General features: G+C 33.9%; 1 protein-coding gene across 3 annotated transcripts in view; it reads left to right on the top strand.

The window, feature by feature from the left end:
* LOC149794581 (uncharacterized) overlaps nucleotides 1-14,561 on the top strand; it is a 72,730-nt gene extending 58,169 nt beyond the window's left edge. For all 3 annotated transcript variants that reach the window (XM_089968866.1, XM_089968864.1, XM_089968865.1), the window contains exons 3-9: nucleotides 59-361; nucleotides 1,729-1,862; nucleotides 7,737-7,878; nucleotides 9,216-9,362; nucleotides 9,936-9,983; nucleotides 11,792-11,870; nucleotides 12,853-14,561. In XM_089968866.1, coding sequence (XP_089824992.1) covers nucleotides 59-361; nucleotides 1,729-1,862; nucleotides 7,737-7,878; nucleotides 9,216-9,362; nucleotides 9,936-9,983; nucleotides 11,792-11,847 — 830 coding nt within the window. In that variant the 3' untranslated portion in view covers nucleotides 11,848-11,870; nucleotides 12,853-14,561. The remainder of the gene's footprint in view (nucleotides 1-58; nucleotides 362-1,728; nucleotides 1,863-7,736; nucleotides 7,879-9,215; nucleotides 9,363-9,935; nucleotides 9,984-11,791; nucleotides 11,871-12,852) is intronic.
* Nucleotides 14,562-17,258: the final 2,697 nt, after the last annotated feature.

The raw sequence follows: 17,258 nt of genomic DNA, 5'->3' as shown, positions 1-17,258 counted from the left end.
ATTATTATTACTGGTCCTTGTGGTGATGATGACCGGTCTGCTTTACCAATCTTTACAGCCACAGAAGACACTTCCAAATATGTGTGCAGTGGGGAATCTATTCAGCTGTTTCACAACATTGTCATCGATAGTATTAACATGGTTGCGTCCCTTTCCATAAGTGCCTCGCAAACCCGGCTTATTGCCATGTGGACTTCACAGAACGCTACCATAGCTGACGGATATTCGAAGAAAGTGTTTCGCGACCAATATGGCGATATTTGGATTCGCAACGTTTCCTCATCAGACGAAGCACACTATACCCTAATGTACCAAATAGGAATTCGTTTTGTTACATTGGGGGTACACCTAAATGTACTTAGTGAGTATATGAATTGATATGTTTTTCTTTTGGTCATAACAGTTCCTGTTGTTTTAACTATTCAAAGTAGAGTCAGTTATTACAAGTTTTCTTTCCTGCTTCGTGTCTCACATTCAAGTCTCATACTGTGTCGAACAGGCTCTGTCTTGAATAATATAGATACAACCTTTACATTTTCTCAAAGAATGTTCAATGAATGGCATATATTCGGATACTCTTGATCCTTTATTGTGACCGACTGAGTTTTGCATAAACGTTCATAACGTTTTATCGACACCGTTTCTCGATTTCAGCAAATGCGTTTGAGGAGATTACTATAAAATACCGATACACTGCATATCTCTACTACAAGCCTATACATGTATGGGCTATAGCACATTGAGGCACACATTGCTTTTCAGTTGCAGACTGTTGCAAGCAAGGCAAAGCTCGTGTCCTTTTGAAGCATGCGATGCCATCTTATATTTACTCGGGGTTCTTCTCAAACTTAATGTTTCATATATTCCATACAGTTATGAGAGAAATATAATAGCTTTAATTTTTTTAATTTTATGCATATTGATTGCTTATGATAATTTTCTTTATGAATTCTTTAGAGAGAATACACTCATAATACAGAAGGAATATTGTTCAGAAAACTGTAGGGGTTGATTTCAGTGTCTTTTTCTTTAGCATAATTTGTGTACGCAACTTATTTGCTTACCAGCAGGCAAACATAGTAATAACCAGAATGGCCTGTCAGTATGACCTCCTAGCAGAATATTTATAATAGACCTACTCCACTCCTGAAATTGATTTGCGATGCATGCATCACGAATACAATTCGCATCAATATTAGCTTCCTAGAAAAACACAGTGCATAAACGCCCCGTTACTTGTTTATCGGCCAGATCAAACAATAATAGCCTTCCCAATGAGAGGTCTTTAGTCCACCTACACAGGAAATTAATAAATTAAGCGGTACATTTCTAATAAACCTTCATTTGCTACTTTCTTTCAAAAGTCTACTTGTATTTTACGTTTAATAAAATTTAGATATTATAGCCTTTTTCATATGTGCTTGAATGTTACTAATGAAATAATCTGTATGTGCGGTACCATCATGGTGTACCCAATTTATATTTTATATGTAATAAATCGTAAGAACTCATCACCAGATTAAGAAAATATAATGATATCGAGATAAAGTAGGGCAGGTTTCTAGCCCAAATTTATACTTGCTGGTAGCTATACTAGGCACTATTTTGAACGTCAGCTTATAAATATTAGAATTGTGTCAAAAGCATATTACTATATAAATACGTTGTATTGAATATAGCAATAGAAACATCCTTTTAACGAATAGAACTAATTTTGATTTATCTCAGATGCACCGACTATGACTTGCAAACCGAAAATAAAACGTGTCGATGACATATTGTCTGCTTCTCTGGAAACTTCCAACTGTGGGAAACTTATTGTGTCCACATACTGGCTGGAATATCCTGGTGTTCACTACGAAGTAAGTATATTACGTTTTCATTCACCAGATTCCGTTTGGTAAACACTCAAGTGTACTTTTTTACATTACTTTATGACTCTCTGAAATATTCAAGTACGTTAATAATATACATTTACCTAGTTGTCGTCACGGCATGGTTACCTGCTAATAATTTTTTTAATATTGTTTTTACTTTGGGAGGCCTCTAGTTTCGAAATCGCGACCTCTTGTGTGGCATAAAAGAAAGTTTCAACATAATAAAAGTTTGAAAAAATAATAAATGGAATGTTGGAGTTGAAAAGAAAGTTTCAACATAAAATAAAAAGGTAAAAGAAAATCCTATGGCGCGAGTTTCGAACTCACGACTTCTTCTTTGGACGTCGAGTGTCATAAAAGAACATTTTAACATAAACGTTTAAAAAATTTCAACATGAAACTAATAAAGTAAGAAAAAATGGGATCCCGCGAGTTTCGAAATCGCGACCTATTCTTTGGTATCATTGGGTCATAAAAGAAAGTTTCAAGAAGTTGAAGAAACCAAAAACAGGATGAGAATTTAAAAGAAAGATTGAACATAAAAATACAAAAGTTATTAAAACAATTTGGATGTCTTGACTTTCGAACTCGCTACCTCTTGTTTTGCAAGCGTTACACACATAAAGAAAGACAATTGTGTGTGTTTATCTGTAAGATGTCAATAGTTATTGGTAATGTAGGCCATAATACACAACGATATTACAATGATGTCGAGCGCCATATTGCAAATAAATTTAACTGTGAGACGAGCAAGGAAAGAGGAAATAGAAAAAAAGTCCAACACACACACACACACACACACACAAACTAGAATTATGTATGAAGTTGAAACGAACTAACATTACATAATTACATAGCCGCAATCTTCCTTATATGTGAAGAAAAAATAATATAATTACATGTAAATTTGATCTCTTCTGTGGATTGCTGAAAAGACGTAGTGTACACGTTGATATACTTAGACAGAGTTCTTCTATACATTATCAGAGAATCGAAGATTTCTTCACATGGATATTTCTGACCAACACTTTCTGGTATGAATCTGTTTCTAAGATCTGCATAAAAAGAACATTGTAAAACAAAGTAATGTTCATCTTCTGTTTGGCTAATATCACATGACATACATATACTTTGATTTTGGGTGATGTCATTGTGCCGTCCTTTCGCTATAGATAAATTATGAGATGACAAACGGAGTTTTCTTAATGCATTTTGTAGATGTGTAGGTAATGTAATGGTGATATAAAACTGAACGGAAATAGCATCATCCATTTGACTATGTGATTTATTTACGGCTGAATTCCAATCTTGAATTAAATTGTTTTACAACTTATGTAATATTGTACAAAAATACATTTCAACTCCTAGATCCTGTGAGTACCAACTATAACCAAATCCATATCTCAATGGTATGTTGTTATCTTTTGGAACTCATGTAACTTTTCCTGACTCGTCCATGTCTGATTGGTATGTTGTTATCTTTCGGAACTCATGTAACTTTTCCTGACTCGTCCATTTCATTCAGCATAATATAGCATTGTCTTGGATATCGATTATAGCCCATTCTAATCAACCTATTAGGACGGAATTTTTTCGTAAAAGTAATACGATTTAAATTTTCTCTAAATTGTATTGAAAGTAATTTTTGATTAAATTATATTGAAAGTAATTTTCTATTAAAATATATTAAGATTGAATCCATTTATGTTGGTATTACAATTATATACTATTTAACAAAGATTGCGCCCTTATGAGCGAAAAAGGCAAATCCCTCTTGTACATACATTTCCCTTGTATCATAATTCAGCGATAAATTACACTCAGTAAGTTGTGATTTAGTCGTACTAGACAAATTCCAAGATTTCTTCTAGAAGGGCAAATGAGCTGATCTGGCAAAATTGTCTACCTAATGACGTACATAGACCCAGATGATAGTCTGTAAGGAACGATGGAGCCTCACTTTGAGATTCTGGCGGACAAAAGAACTGGACGTATATCCATATTTGGACATATCCATATTCCCCAAGATGTAGCCATATCTACACCGTTATGAGTGACACCATCTTTCAAGGGAGCCCGGAACACTTTTGTTTTCTCTCTCCCTCTCTCTCTCACCATGGGCAAAGATGTTTCTTAACTGATGAATACTCCCTTTCGTTAAAGCGGGTGAAATATTTTTCATACCAAGTGGTGGACGAATATCATGAATAAAGGTGTCAATCCGCATAATTATGATCCACGAGAGAGACTCACACCGAAACTCTTGCGACCATCAGACTTCTCGCCACCCAGCTATGCTACATCAACTCCAGAACGACTGGACAACTATTCTGTGATTTTCGTGCTTTTCGCCCACAAAAAGGGTCTTTCTGAAACATCAGCACAAGAAACATCACAAGTGTAACGAACACAATTAGATCTTAGAAGATTTCCATCATAAAATGTATATATCGCCGGTGAGAATTTTTCTTGCAGTAAAACCTGAAATTCCCGACATGTCGAATGCATACTATACCTAGACCAGCCCCGAATTCGAGCTATCTATAACTCAGGCTGAAATACATCTATCCATGCCATAAACAGAGATTTCCAGGGGTCCAACAGCGACATTTCCACCATGCCCCGAATCAAAGACAACCGCATTGACAGTTTCCTTTCCAGTGATAGGGACTTGAACTCTTACAATTTGAACTCTTTCTATATTACAGACAATACCTGTATAGTTTACTATTCATTTAATATACAATTCGTTTCATAAGGAGAATATTTCCTGACTGTGGTAATTCTCACACAGGTATGTTTTTGCTATGCGATATTATTGTCTTGAATTACAAAAATCGCAAAATTTAGTGCTTTGTTTCAAAATATTTCCAAATAACTGATATAATTTATGTTGTATTTAATTTCTTATTTAGTAACAATACCTTTTTCTATACCTACTGCAGTAACATTCATCGGGCTTGCTAAAATATCTACTACATAGAGTGTGAATGAACCTACTGACTTTAACATGCATTCCATAGACTAAGCTTTTACATCAAACCTGTTCGTACTGAAATTTGAAACCACAGTATATATGGTTCGGTGCCTACACACATAACAATGTCCTACCGTATTTGCCTATCTTAGGGAGAATTGTTTTTTTTTCCGCCTAGCCGTCTCAGACATATTGATGCGGATGTTGTTTGTTGTGTCAGCCCAGTTGGGTTCGATAATGTTATTGAGGTTTCTCTCTCTCAAGTTTTCATACGAATCGTATAAATGTGTACCTTTAGGTATTATGTCTCGGCGATAACGCCATAGAAACGGCTCTAATGCCTTCAAACCAGTCAGAAGAGGTGCTTCCTTCCCTGGTTAGGCAACATCCATTGATGTTGTCGTGTTGTTCATTATATATATATGTTGAAATGATAAAATAGTCAAAGTGTCGGAGCGATAGCTCGATACCGAGTTTCCCGTAATGCGTGGCTCTCATAAGACTTGAGCAGCTATTGGCCTACATACGGCCAACTTCTGAGTCAAATTTGTTTGGAACGATAACGGTGATATATTCTCTTTCCTAAGTCACATGCATCATCGGTAATACACGTCCATTTCATAGCTGTATTAGACCACACCAAACCAGTTTACGATTATAATGATATTTTCACTTATTGCTCTTATGTTAGTTTAGAGACGATTTCTATTTCATACACGCACGGGGCCCCGAGTGGCCGAGTGGTCTAAAGCGCTCACCGTTCCGGATCACTGCCACCTCACCTCTGTCTGCGTGGGTTCGAGTCCAAGGCTCGGCTAGCGTGGGAACGTCGGAAAGCCTGCCAGTAGCTTCTCGTGGGTCGGTGGTTCTTCCCTGGGTTTTCCAGGGTTCTTCCTCCACCAGTTATACTGGCCGCCATGTATAGCCTATCTTGTGCTGAAAAACGGCGTTAAACCCTACAACAACAACAACAACAACATACACGCACAGGTCAAGGTTTGAATGCAAATGAACAGACGTCATAGTTATTAAGGTAGAACTAACACAACAGTAAAATTTTCACTTTCCTAATTCTTGATTAATACCAAATTTTGACGCCATTCTCTTCGCAAACATTTTTACTTCAACGTGACTGGTATTTCTTTGTTGATATTATGTATGCAATAGGAAGATAGACTCAATATCGGCTCACTAGTACTATCCATAAGAACGGGAATCCTTTTCACCACTCTTGGTTGAAGCAAAATAATAACCGTAGCCACCCATACATATGTTATGCTGATTTTATACAAATAAACTTAAAACAAAATAACAAGAAAAGAGTAAAACTTACACATAAAAACAGAAAAATAAAGATAACAAGAACTGCAAGCAAATACTGGTGTTATAATTATCTACAAGCCTAGTCGTAGAAGTGGATTGCGTAGAATTTTATTGATATATTTTAAAACCTTTTAGTCATTGTTTTCTTTCAATTTTTTATTTAATGTCGTGCCATGCACATTTCATTGTACTTTTAAATTTTATTCGATATTTTGAAATGTTCTTTTCCCTGTATTTTTGGGGAAATTTATTAAATATTCTGCAAAGTACGCATCATTGTATTTCTTGTATTTTACTGAGCATTTTGAAGTGGTTTTTTTTTTGCCACACTGTATTTTTTGTATTTTACTTAGTATTTTGCAGTGTTTTTTTCTCGTTGTTTCATCATTGTATTTTTATCTCTCACCTTTATCTTCTTTTTATGAACGTAATTATGTTTCTCTCTCAAGCCTCGAGGACTCGGCTCAAATGACCCGGAGGGCATTGTTAGGACTGAATTTTTTGGTAAAAGTAATAAGATTGAAATTTTCTCTAAATTGTATTGAAAGTAATTTTTGATTAAATTATATTGAAAGTAATTTTTTATTAAAATATATTAAGATTAAATCCATTTATGTTGGTATTACAATTATATACTATTTAATAAAGATTGCGTCCTTATGAGCAAAAAAGGCAAATCCCTCCTGTACGTACATTTTCCTTGTATCATAAGTCAACAAAAAACCAACACTCAGTAAGTTGTGAGATAGTCGAACTAGACAAATTCCAAGATTCCTTCTAGAAGGGTAAATGAGCTCATATGGCAAAATTATCTACCTAATGACGTACATAGACCCAGACGATAGTCTGTACAGAACAATGGAGCCTCACTTTGAGATTCTGGCGGACACAATAACTAGACGAATGTCCATATTTGGACATGTCCTAAGAAACTGGTATAAGAAGCGTCAATCCGCGGTCACGCCAGTTCATTCGTCAGAATCTTAAAGATGCTTGTGTCGTTACAGTCGGTCCCGAAGTACCTCCGTTTGCCTTATTCCCCATGATGTAGTCGTATTTACTCCGTTAGGAGTGGCATCCTTTCATAACAAGATAGTGTAAATTCTTTTTCATAACAAACCTACTCCAATACTTAACACATTTATAATTATAATTAAAACATAAAGGTAATCGTCAACATTCTCATCGTGGTAAAGGGGAGTTTGGATGTCTCGGAAGGCTTAGAAATCTAGAACAGAATCTATTATATCCATTTGTAGTAGCATCTGAATATTCATACCCCAAATTTCATCGGTGTCGGTTATTACAGGAATGATCATATCATCAAATAGTTAGACAGCGACTCTCGCGGAAAATGTGCCTAACTTGCTTTGGATAATACTCACTGTACTGCATGTAGAGTCCATGCTTTATTTTCGACCAAATAAATTTAGGAGTGAAAAATACGGTTTTGGATTTGTTTACCATTATAATACCACTTTTGGTTACTCATAAATCTGCCATTATGAATCAGTGCTGTTGCAAAGAGTTAAAATAATACAATTTTATTTTTCTTACAGGGTAAAGACATGGTCAAATTATCTCCAAAAAATAAAGCTGGCACGTATTATGCCTGTATTGAGGGTCCTGCCTTAAGATGTGCGAAAACTTCAAAGTTTTCAGATTACTGTTCAGCTTTTACAATAGAGGACACCAATGCCAGTAAGCCATTTTGTCTATCATATTTGTGTTGGCTTTTTTTTGCGTTATAGTGTATATTACACATGTATAAACGGATTTTATATTCTGACCAATTTACAGAACTCTGTAGCTTGCATGGCCTTATAACTACATTAGGATATGGAAAGAAACAGGTTCTGTTGTATATCAGACTTTTCACGCCAATCAAAATGTAAATACTTCTCAGGATATTATTAACCATATTAAACAGTGTTAATCTGATATTAAGGCATTCAGAAAAATTCTACTCAAACCTTACGGATAATATCCTTATTTTAAACCTTACAAAACTTGTAAACGAATGTTCCACCTGGTAATTAAAAGAACGCATGCAGTCATGATTTGAATTTTTGAAACAGACTGATATAAAATGGATTTCGTTTCATAATTTAACGTGCCTTATAAAACATATAATTCACTTAAATACAAGACTATATGAGATTTAAATAACTAAATAACAAAATAATAACAGCGATGACAACTATAGGAATCACTGTGTATACACGGAACTTACGTTATCAAAATAATATTAAGAATATCATGACTTCTATATGATTTTAAGACATCGTGTATAATATACATATCCGTAAGAAAAGAAGAAAAAACAAAATCCCGGAAAAACGAGAGAGAGAGAGAGAGAGAGAGAGAGAGAAACATTCTCCTGAAATTCGGTCATGGTCTATAAAGGATTTTCAAACGCTAATGGGTTCTAGGAAACCAAAGTTCCTATATGTGGTAAATTAAGGCAATCTCTATTTTGTTTAATTATATAAAAGCTTTTTGGCAAATTAAGGTAGCATTCCGCCATCAGCAACCGTCTAGCCTTTTGGTGAAGTTATACATCTTATGGAGATCGGATACGTTTAATTAATAGCACTTCGATTCACACTGGGAATGGAGAGACGGTAATAAGGATTGATCTCTTTAAATACATGATATTTTATTACTTTAAGAAAACGAAAAAGTGCAGGTATAATAAAAAACAAGGATTATACATTCGGCAACTTTATGTGCGCAATGATCTTTTCTTATTTTTATAAGTTTGGAAAGCAAAAGAATATATAAAAAGCAAACAAAGAAAGTAATCAATTATATCTCTTAGAACATCAGTTTGTTTTAGTACATTTTTTTTAAAGTTTCGACTTGTAAAGATTGTAATGTTGGAATACAAATCTGGAACAAACTGAATGGTATAAAAAGCGTAGCCCTAAGAGCAATCAGGGTGAATTTGGCGTTTATTCAACACCAAACAATGAGTTAGTCACTCAATTAATAAATTATTCACTTACCAGTTATCATGGAGTATAATTTACTTTCAGATAGCAGCGAATCTGGTACAGAATGCAGTCTTTCAACATATTCTTTGGTGATGCCGGTTATTATTTTGGCAGTGTTGTTATTGGTCGTACTGTTATTATTTATGCACAGAAGGATTGGTAATATCACTCTTTGCCGGAGACCAAAAAGTGAGTTTATTTTAAGTAATAATAATAATAATAATAATAATAATAATAATAATAATAATAATAAAATATATGTAAGGAGGATAACACATTTGGTCATGGCTGACCCATCTGCCATGTGGTCCTCAGTTTTTGTAATCGGCTATGTTAGAAAAAAATATTTAATTTAAAGTTTAAGCTAATGGTGTTAATGTCTTGTTTTCTTCATGGTATTGAAAACCTAACCGGAATGTTGTTTTAGTAACCCAACTATTTTATAAAGCTAAGAAAACAAATACATCTATATTTCAAGACTAAAATGTACTACATAAATATATATAATGTATTATAGAAGAAAAGAAAGAAGAAACATTTTTATACAGTTTAATTAATCCCAGTAACACTTTCGTGTAATAATCTAAAGCAGACGAAATATCTGAAACCTTGTATCGTTTAATCCCCATTTATTGTCTTTTTATCATACTTTGCCTCTTGTAGGAAGTATAATGATAAATTACATATTATTTTATTGTGCAATAAGAGTACAATGTTCATATGTTTATTGCCTTCATGTAATTAAATTTTTCCTTTTGGCAGAGTCCAAAGATGTGAAAAAGGATGACTGTAATTCAATCTTATTACCAGGTAAATGTTATCTTGTATGCCCTAAAGATTCTGTGTCTCTGCAGAGGTGAAATATTATTCAGCACAATTTGGATCATAAACATAATGAAGAGTGTATTTGACTGATGCACCAGTATTTGCTGCATAGATGGTATCGATGAAATGCATAGGTCAAGCGATGAAAAATCTAACTCGTATCAATTAGCTGGTCAAGTGTCAACTCATATTACTATATCCAAGTTTCAAGCAATTGCCCTGGTTTCGAAAATACAATAGTTATTTTGATTTAAGAAGAACTATCTCCATAATTATTAATTGGCCGTTAACTGTTGATTGCATTTAATCACATGCACATAACACATATTATACTAAAGTAAATGATGGCTATAAACAATATCAAGGACAAAGCTTTCATGTTACAATATACCACACATTGCTATTATTTTCCTTACATTGTGAAGGAGTTTAATTTTCCGAACTTAATATGATTAAATTTGAGGCTTGATAATTGTTAAAACGTTTGTCATATTTTGAAAGGAGATGCAGCTTGCTTACAATCTGTATTGTACAATGATATATGTATATAAACTTAATATCCACCTTTGTCATTAACAATTTGTCAGTTCATTTTTAACATGTATTTTATATTAAGTTAATTGTTTTATTTAGGAATTCTTACACGCATCCACAGGTTTTAACATTTTGTAAAACGTTTCTACGTCTTTGACTAGCGTAGTCTCTCTCTCTCTGTTTCTGTCTTTCTGTCTCTCTTTCTCTCTTTCTCCCATATACCTGTATGTTCTAGTCAGAGATTGTGTGTGTGTGTGAGAGAGAGAGAGAGAGAGAGAGAGAGAGAGAGAGAGAGAGAGAGAGAGAGAGAAGAAGAAGAAGAAGAAGAAAACAATGTAGCTATGTTTTGCTGTTTTACAATTGCGATGAAAGATAATGATTCTCATTTAATAATACACCAATATACGAAATGTGTATTTCATGTTTCTGTACAAATTCGTCAAATACACGAGTTGGATGACATCATACATATATTAAATGCACAGAACAAGTATAGAAAATGTTTTATCCCATTGTGTTGTCAAACAATCCAATACGTGGAAATTATTAATTTGTTCAAGACAATGATTGACGAAAGTAAAAGCCCTTCCTCTTTAGTATAACATTTCTCCTATAGAACGTGGAAATAACTTCGATATTATTCTCGATCGACCGTTAAATTTCGGATGAAATAATTCACGAACATAGATGCATAACATTGAATGGAAACAACGTAACTGCAACTATGAAAAGATCCCAGGATCGGAAATGGACTTTAAATATGTCAGTTAAATCAACTGTTTTCAACGTTTGCTTTTGCCAGAACCCACACATCAGCATAAATAATTTGAATATCTGGAAACATTAGTTTGAAACCTAACTGATCGTACTAAATACAGATTTTATTATTGTGAAAACCGTGATTCTTTTTCCATGAAATTCAGAGGATTATGAAAGTATCAACTAAAACTTCAAAGCAATGTATTGAAATATCATAATATGCGTATCAGGATAATGACACCGCGAAAAAAACAGTGAAAAATCCAAATCTACACTTGTTTTAGCATTTATCCTTGATCCTTGCACCAAACATTTTATTTTAGTGTTTTTGTCGGCACATTTAAGCTGCTTTAACTTATTTTGTATCCAAATATGCTTAGGAGACAGCATGGTCATTGAGTAATTATTTTCTAGTTTTGCAGAGTAGGGATGACTATGCATAACAGACAGAATTAATGACGTAAAATGTTGTAAAATGCTACATTTTTTCCTTCCAACAGATAAAACAGTGCATCAGAATGGCATTGCTACTCATGGTCTACAGGCCTCTTCTTAGCGAATCCTTACTGAACGTAAATGGTATATACTAGTGTTACTTTCGGTATCGTTAAAGTTATTCTATCATTGCATCACTAGCTATTCAGTTATGCTTTCTTACTCATCGTAGCTTTACACTGATGAGTTAGGCTGATATACTAATTTCTTTATTTGTATGTGTCTTTCTATATGTTACTAATAATTATAAATTTAAAATAAAACGTAGGTAATCAAATACGTCCTTCTGTTATTGTGACTATTATAATTCAATTATATATTATTTATATATGTAAATCCTAGAGTCATTATATACAGCACTTTGAATCGAATTGTCAAAGGGTTTAATGCTCAGATACAACAGGAAATATCTTTTGTTTGGATTGAATAAGTTCCACGTTCCAAAATATCGGTTTCACGGTAATTATGAATTGGGATTATACATTATGTTTAGTGACTTCAAGTTACGTCTTTGCCCTGAAAGGAGAATACGATAATAGGACAAAGTCAATCATTTACTTGTATATAACAAATTGCCAGTTGATTTGATGTTAAGGCATATTTGATTAGTTGGTGTGTTAATATCCAAATGAATACATTGCTATACTAAGTACGTCATTAAAATTATGAATAATATGGATATGGAGAGCATCTGTCAGGTCGTTCAAATACTTTGCATTTTTTCTGTTTCTGAACATTTTACGTAACAAAATGTTTAGAAAGGAATTAGACTCGTAAAAGTTTAATTTAAAATGAGTACTATCATAAAAAATTGGCCTTACGCCAATGAAACAAGAGTAGATATATCATAAACATGTTCACAAAAGTTGTCATTCTAACTTTCGTTGTTTTGAGCCGTATCGATTTTTAAATTGTATATCTTGCATAATTTTCGTTCAATAAAAGTAAATGATATGTTACTATTTGACATAATAATTTTGCTTGATTTGTCATTATTTTTCCTGTATGGCCATACCCAGGGGAGTGTAGCTGGTAAAATAAATATCGTCATACTTTTCTTTTTCAGATATGAATCATAAGGTTATTTCGTTGTGAGTTGGCAGATGTTTCTTTTAAGCATATCGTCTACCCGAAGGATACTTAAATACATGCTTGAAATCGAACGTTTCAAGGAATACAGGGCAACTTGTCAAGCACGTTAATTTTATTCCATTCATAATCATTTATAAGTAGCTGCGTTCAAAATTTACAAAAACATTATCATTTGTTGAACATCCATATGTCGTGTACATTAAGTTTTATATCACTTATAAACAATAAAAAATAAGGGTTTTTAGTCCCCTGTTCTAGTGTAATTAAAGTGAACATTATGCATATAACATGATTCTATATTCTGCTTGATTTTAAATAGTTTTGTTGCCGTCTTAAATCAAAGTTTATTAGACAAGTATTGTTGTAAGACTATCAAGTAATTATACATTTCTACGAAATCACATAAGTTAAATTTTTAAAGATTAAGAAGGATCTTTTTTGAGTGGCCACGTACGACTAAAATTGCTCAGGTAACAAACGTTTACAAAGGTATCATCATCTATATTTTATGCATTATTTAGAGTATCAGCCAGTTAACATTATATCTTGTCGGTAAATAACACTTTTGTAGTATCAAGTATAAGATGTTTATTTACCTCCATAAAATTGTATTGTAAAGAAACAAATTTTGGAATACCTTTCAAGGGTTTTTAGTCCCCTGTTCTAGTGTAATTAAAGAATACGTATTCTTCTTTATATTTTATTTACATGAATCATACGTTTTGTGTTTGCGTGTATATTGTTAAAACCTTATATATTCCAGTGATATTATTTTCTTGTAAATGTGACATTACTGTTCACAGGTGAACAATACAATGTGATAAAATTTATAAATGTGATATAAAATTACATTTTTTAAAAAATATATACAAAATAAGTTTTAATTTACATGAATCATACGTTTTGTGTTTGCGTGTATATTGTTAAAACCTTATATATTCCAGTGATATTATTTTCTTGTAAATGTGACATTACTGTTCACAGGTGAACAATACAATGTGATAAAATTTATAAATGTGATATAAAATTACATTTTTTAAAAAATATATACAAAATAAGTTTTATTCATGTGTTTTGTTATATTTTAAGAAGAGACCATTTCATGCAAATTTAATTTATTCCATACTGGAACAATATCATAGCTTTTGTGCAAGAACATTAGGAAAATGCAATTAAAAGGATACGTCAGTCATATGTAATGCAAAACGTGGATAGGTTTCCTTATTGACCAACATTATATATATATATATATATATATATATATATATATATATATATATATATATATATATATATATATGTATGGCTATATTTTGCCAATACCGTGCCACCAAAAACATAGGGCAGCCATTAGGACCAGGAATGGCAGGCATACCAACAGTTGGTCCATCAAAGCATCCTTTGTAAGTTTACAAATGATATTCTAGATATGATATGGACTATTTGAGTAAAACATCATTCTTTTCGTCGTGTGAAATTACGGTGACTAATTATCCTTTGTCCATGTACTGTGTCAGGTGATTTACCACTTACCTGTATTCAGATTTATGGTACATTGTTAGATTCGTGCAGATTGTGTTAATTTGTCCAATATTTTGATCTTATACACGCATTTTTTAATCATAATTATTTTTTCATTCAAGTCACTCAAGAATAAACACTGTATTTTTATTGACCGAAAAAGAGTGTTTAGTTGTAAATCCGAACGCAACCAAGTTATCTTATTACAGGAGAAATGTGATACGCATCGTTGGCTTTGTTTTTTTTATATACAAAGAAATATCTTTATTACAGACGAAAGAGGATCAAACAAAACAAAATTTGTTAAGTATGGCATAGTATTACGCGACAATATTATTCACACCCAAGTCAAGGTTGTCCATGGCTGGGGCTTCATCAATTATGCGATCGAATCGGATGGCAGCCTTGTCATTTGACGACCCATGCATGCGCTCAAAATGTATGAATACTTCGATAGCACGGCAGAGATGCAATTAGTGCAAACGACTCCACGACAGCCATGACAAGATCAGATTAATTAACAGTTGAGGGGCCGCGAGTGGCCGAGTGGTCTAAAGTGCTCTCCGTCACGGATCACTGCCATCTCACCTCTGTCTGCGTGGTTTCGAGTCTCGGGCTCGGCCAATGTGGATATGTGAGAAAGCTTGCCGGTAGCTTCTCGTGGGTCGGTGGTTCTTTCCGGATTTTCCCGGGTTCTTCCTCCACTATTAATAATGGCCGCCATGTATAGCCTATCTTGTGCTGAAAAATGTCGTTAAACCCAATAATAACAACAATTAACAATTGAGCTTCTCCCGATATGTTAGGACTAATGATCAGTGTGCAAATTTAATTTGGGAACACGGAACTTGGTCAATCGCCATGGTTGGGCAACTGAGGCCTTTCCCACCGAGAAGTCAATGACGGTGAAATCACTGAGTTTTATCAACGCTGAGTATTCCAAAACCGTAGCGATTTTCCCTTTTGCGATAATGTCATTTAAATGTCATCTGTTGTTTAAGAATCACTATGCCTTCATATTGTGAGCGATGTCGCGCTAACACGAACTGCAAATTCAATTCGGGTTCAAACACATAATGGCGAAGCCACGACCGCAATGACTTACGTTTGCTGTGGACCAACGAAGTTTATGTTTCTCGTCCCTGACTTGAACACAATTAGTCGTACAAATAGGAAAAGAAGTATCCCGAAGGATCATCAAAGAAGGCATGAAAGCAAAGATTACACATGGAGTCAAATATATTTCAAGACTCGAATGCGGACTCTACAATCATCCTGCAAAGTATGTCTGAATAACTTTCTCGGACAAGCTCAGCATAGGGTTGCGCCCGCAGATTCTGAATAGTTTTGCCAAACACTGTATTATTCTCGATTTTAAAGAAGTCTTTTTAAACTTGTTTTATGCAATATTTTCATCTGGATTTACGGGTCCAACCACGCGCGTTGAGGAAAGTGTAGCAATAGGTGGACTCGCAGCACACGCTCCTCAGCCCCGGATACAACTGCATATTTCGTTCCTGATCGATATATTTGAGTGTCAGATTCGGAACTAACTGGTATGAGGACAACGACATGATGCAAAACAACATCGGCGGATAGTCGTGTCCCAGGTGAAGACTGGTTAGTTTTAGTCGACGTCGAAGAATTACCTTATGTCCTTATTTCTGTATCACTAGCGGATGCCCACGTGTATGTCTATGTGTGCGAGATATATTTGCTGAAACGCGCATCATTGACCACTACTATAGGTTGTTTGAATATTGTTATGTGATGCAACCTTTTTGGACATACAACACTGATCGGGTTATTTTAACGAGCGTAACCGTAGATGGACATTATAATCCCGACACGGGTGGCACGTGCGACAAGATTATTCCGGGCAATGCCTATGACCTTAAGCAAAAAAAGCTCAATGCCATTGAGAAATTCCCTATAAGAGAGAGAGAGAGAGAGAGAGAGAGTGAGAGAGAGAGAGAGAGAGAGAAAGAGAGAGAGAGAGACAGATAAAGCCACTTGAGCTAAAATGAGCAATAAATTTGAAAAATATTGCTAAAAGTGTAGGAAAAGTGAACAAAATATAAATAAATATCCAAGTTACAAAAGCAAGATACGACGTATAATCGAGTGCAACAACTCAGCCTCATTTAGTGATCTCGCGTTGTCCAGGTACAAAGCACGATACGTCAAAAACTTGAATATTCATTTTTTTTATATATAAATATAAACATTTAGCTTACGAACTGTATAGTTTTACCCTTACGCTTTAATAATTTCAATTATAAAGTTCAATATTTGAGACCCGATAAGTTTAATCAGAATTTTTGGAAATATGTATAGTTAATAGTGCTGCTGAGAACATGAAATACACGGCATGCAACTAACAAATCTCTGGATACATGTTTTTAATGTAGTGTGACAAACATTTGTGATCCAAGCAAAATCATAATACGAGTAAAATGTATTTCTAGAATTGTAAACAAATTAAACCACACTAGTTGATACAACATATAACAAAAGGCTTGTGTTTATAATAGCTAGGTAGATCTTAACTGCGAGCACCTGCTGTTACGTGGCATATACATCTGATTCAATATCCATAAACTGTAACGTTAATATTTGGCCAAATTATCATACTTCTAGTAAGGTCGGCAAATCATGCTTACATTTTTCTTTGAATGATCTTTACGAAAAGGAACCTTTAAAACAATGAAAAATGATATTTTTGGACAAAACGTTTTCCTTGTAATTTCTCACTACAAGAACAATCAGCCTAGTTTCTATTCAGTAGTGCCAGTGCGGCGAAAGCTAAATGATAAATATAGTATAGACGCTAGTCTATAAATGTGCATAGATTACCCA

Source organism: Sinohyriopsis cumingii, chromosome 8 (genome assembly GCF_028554795.1).
Source record: "Sinohyriopsis cumingii isolate HCF-2022 chromosome 8, ASM2855479v2, whole genome shotgun sequence".
Classification (NCBI taxonomy): Eukaryota; Metazoa; Mollusca; class Bivalvia; order Unionida; family Unionidae; genus Sinohyriopsis; species Sinohyriopsis cumingii.
Note: the sequence above shows the minus strand (reverse complement) of the source record. Positions and strands in the feature narration are given on the sequence as shown.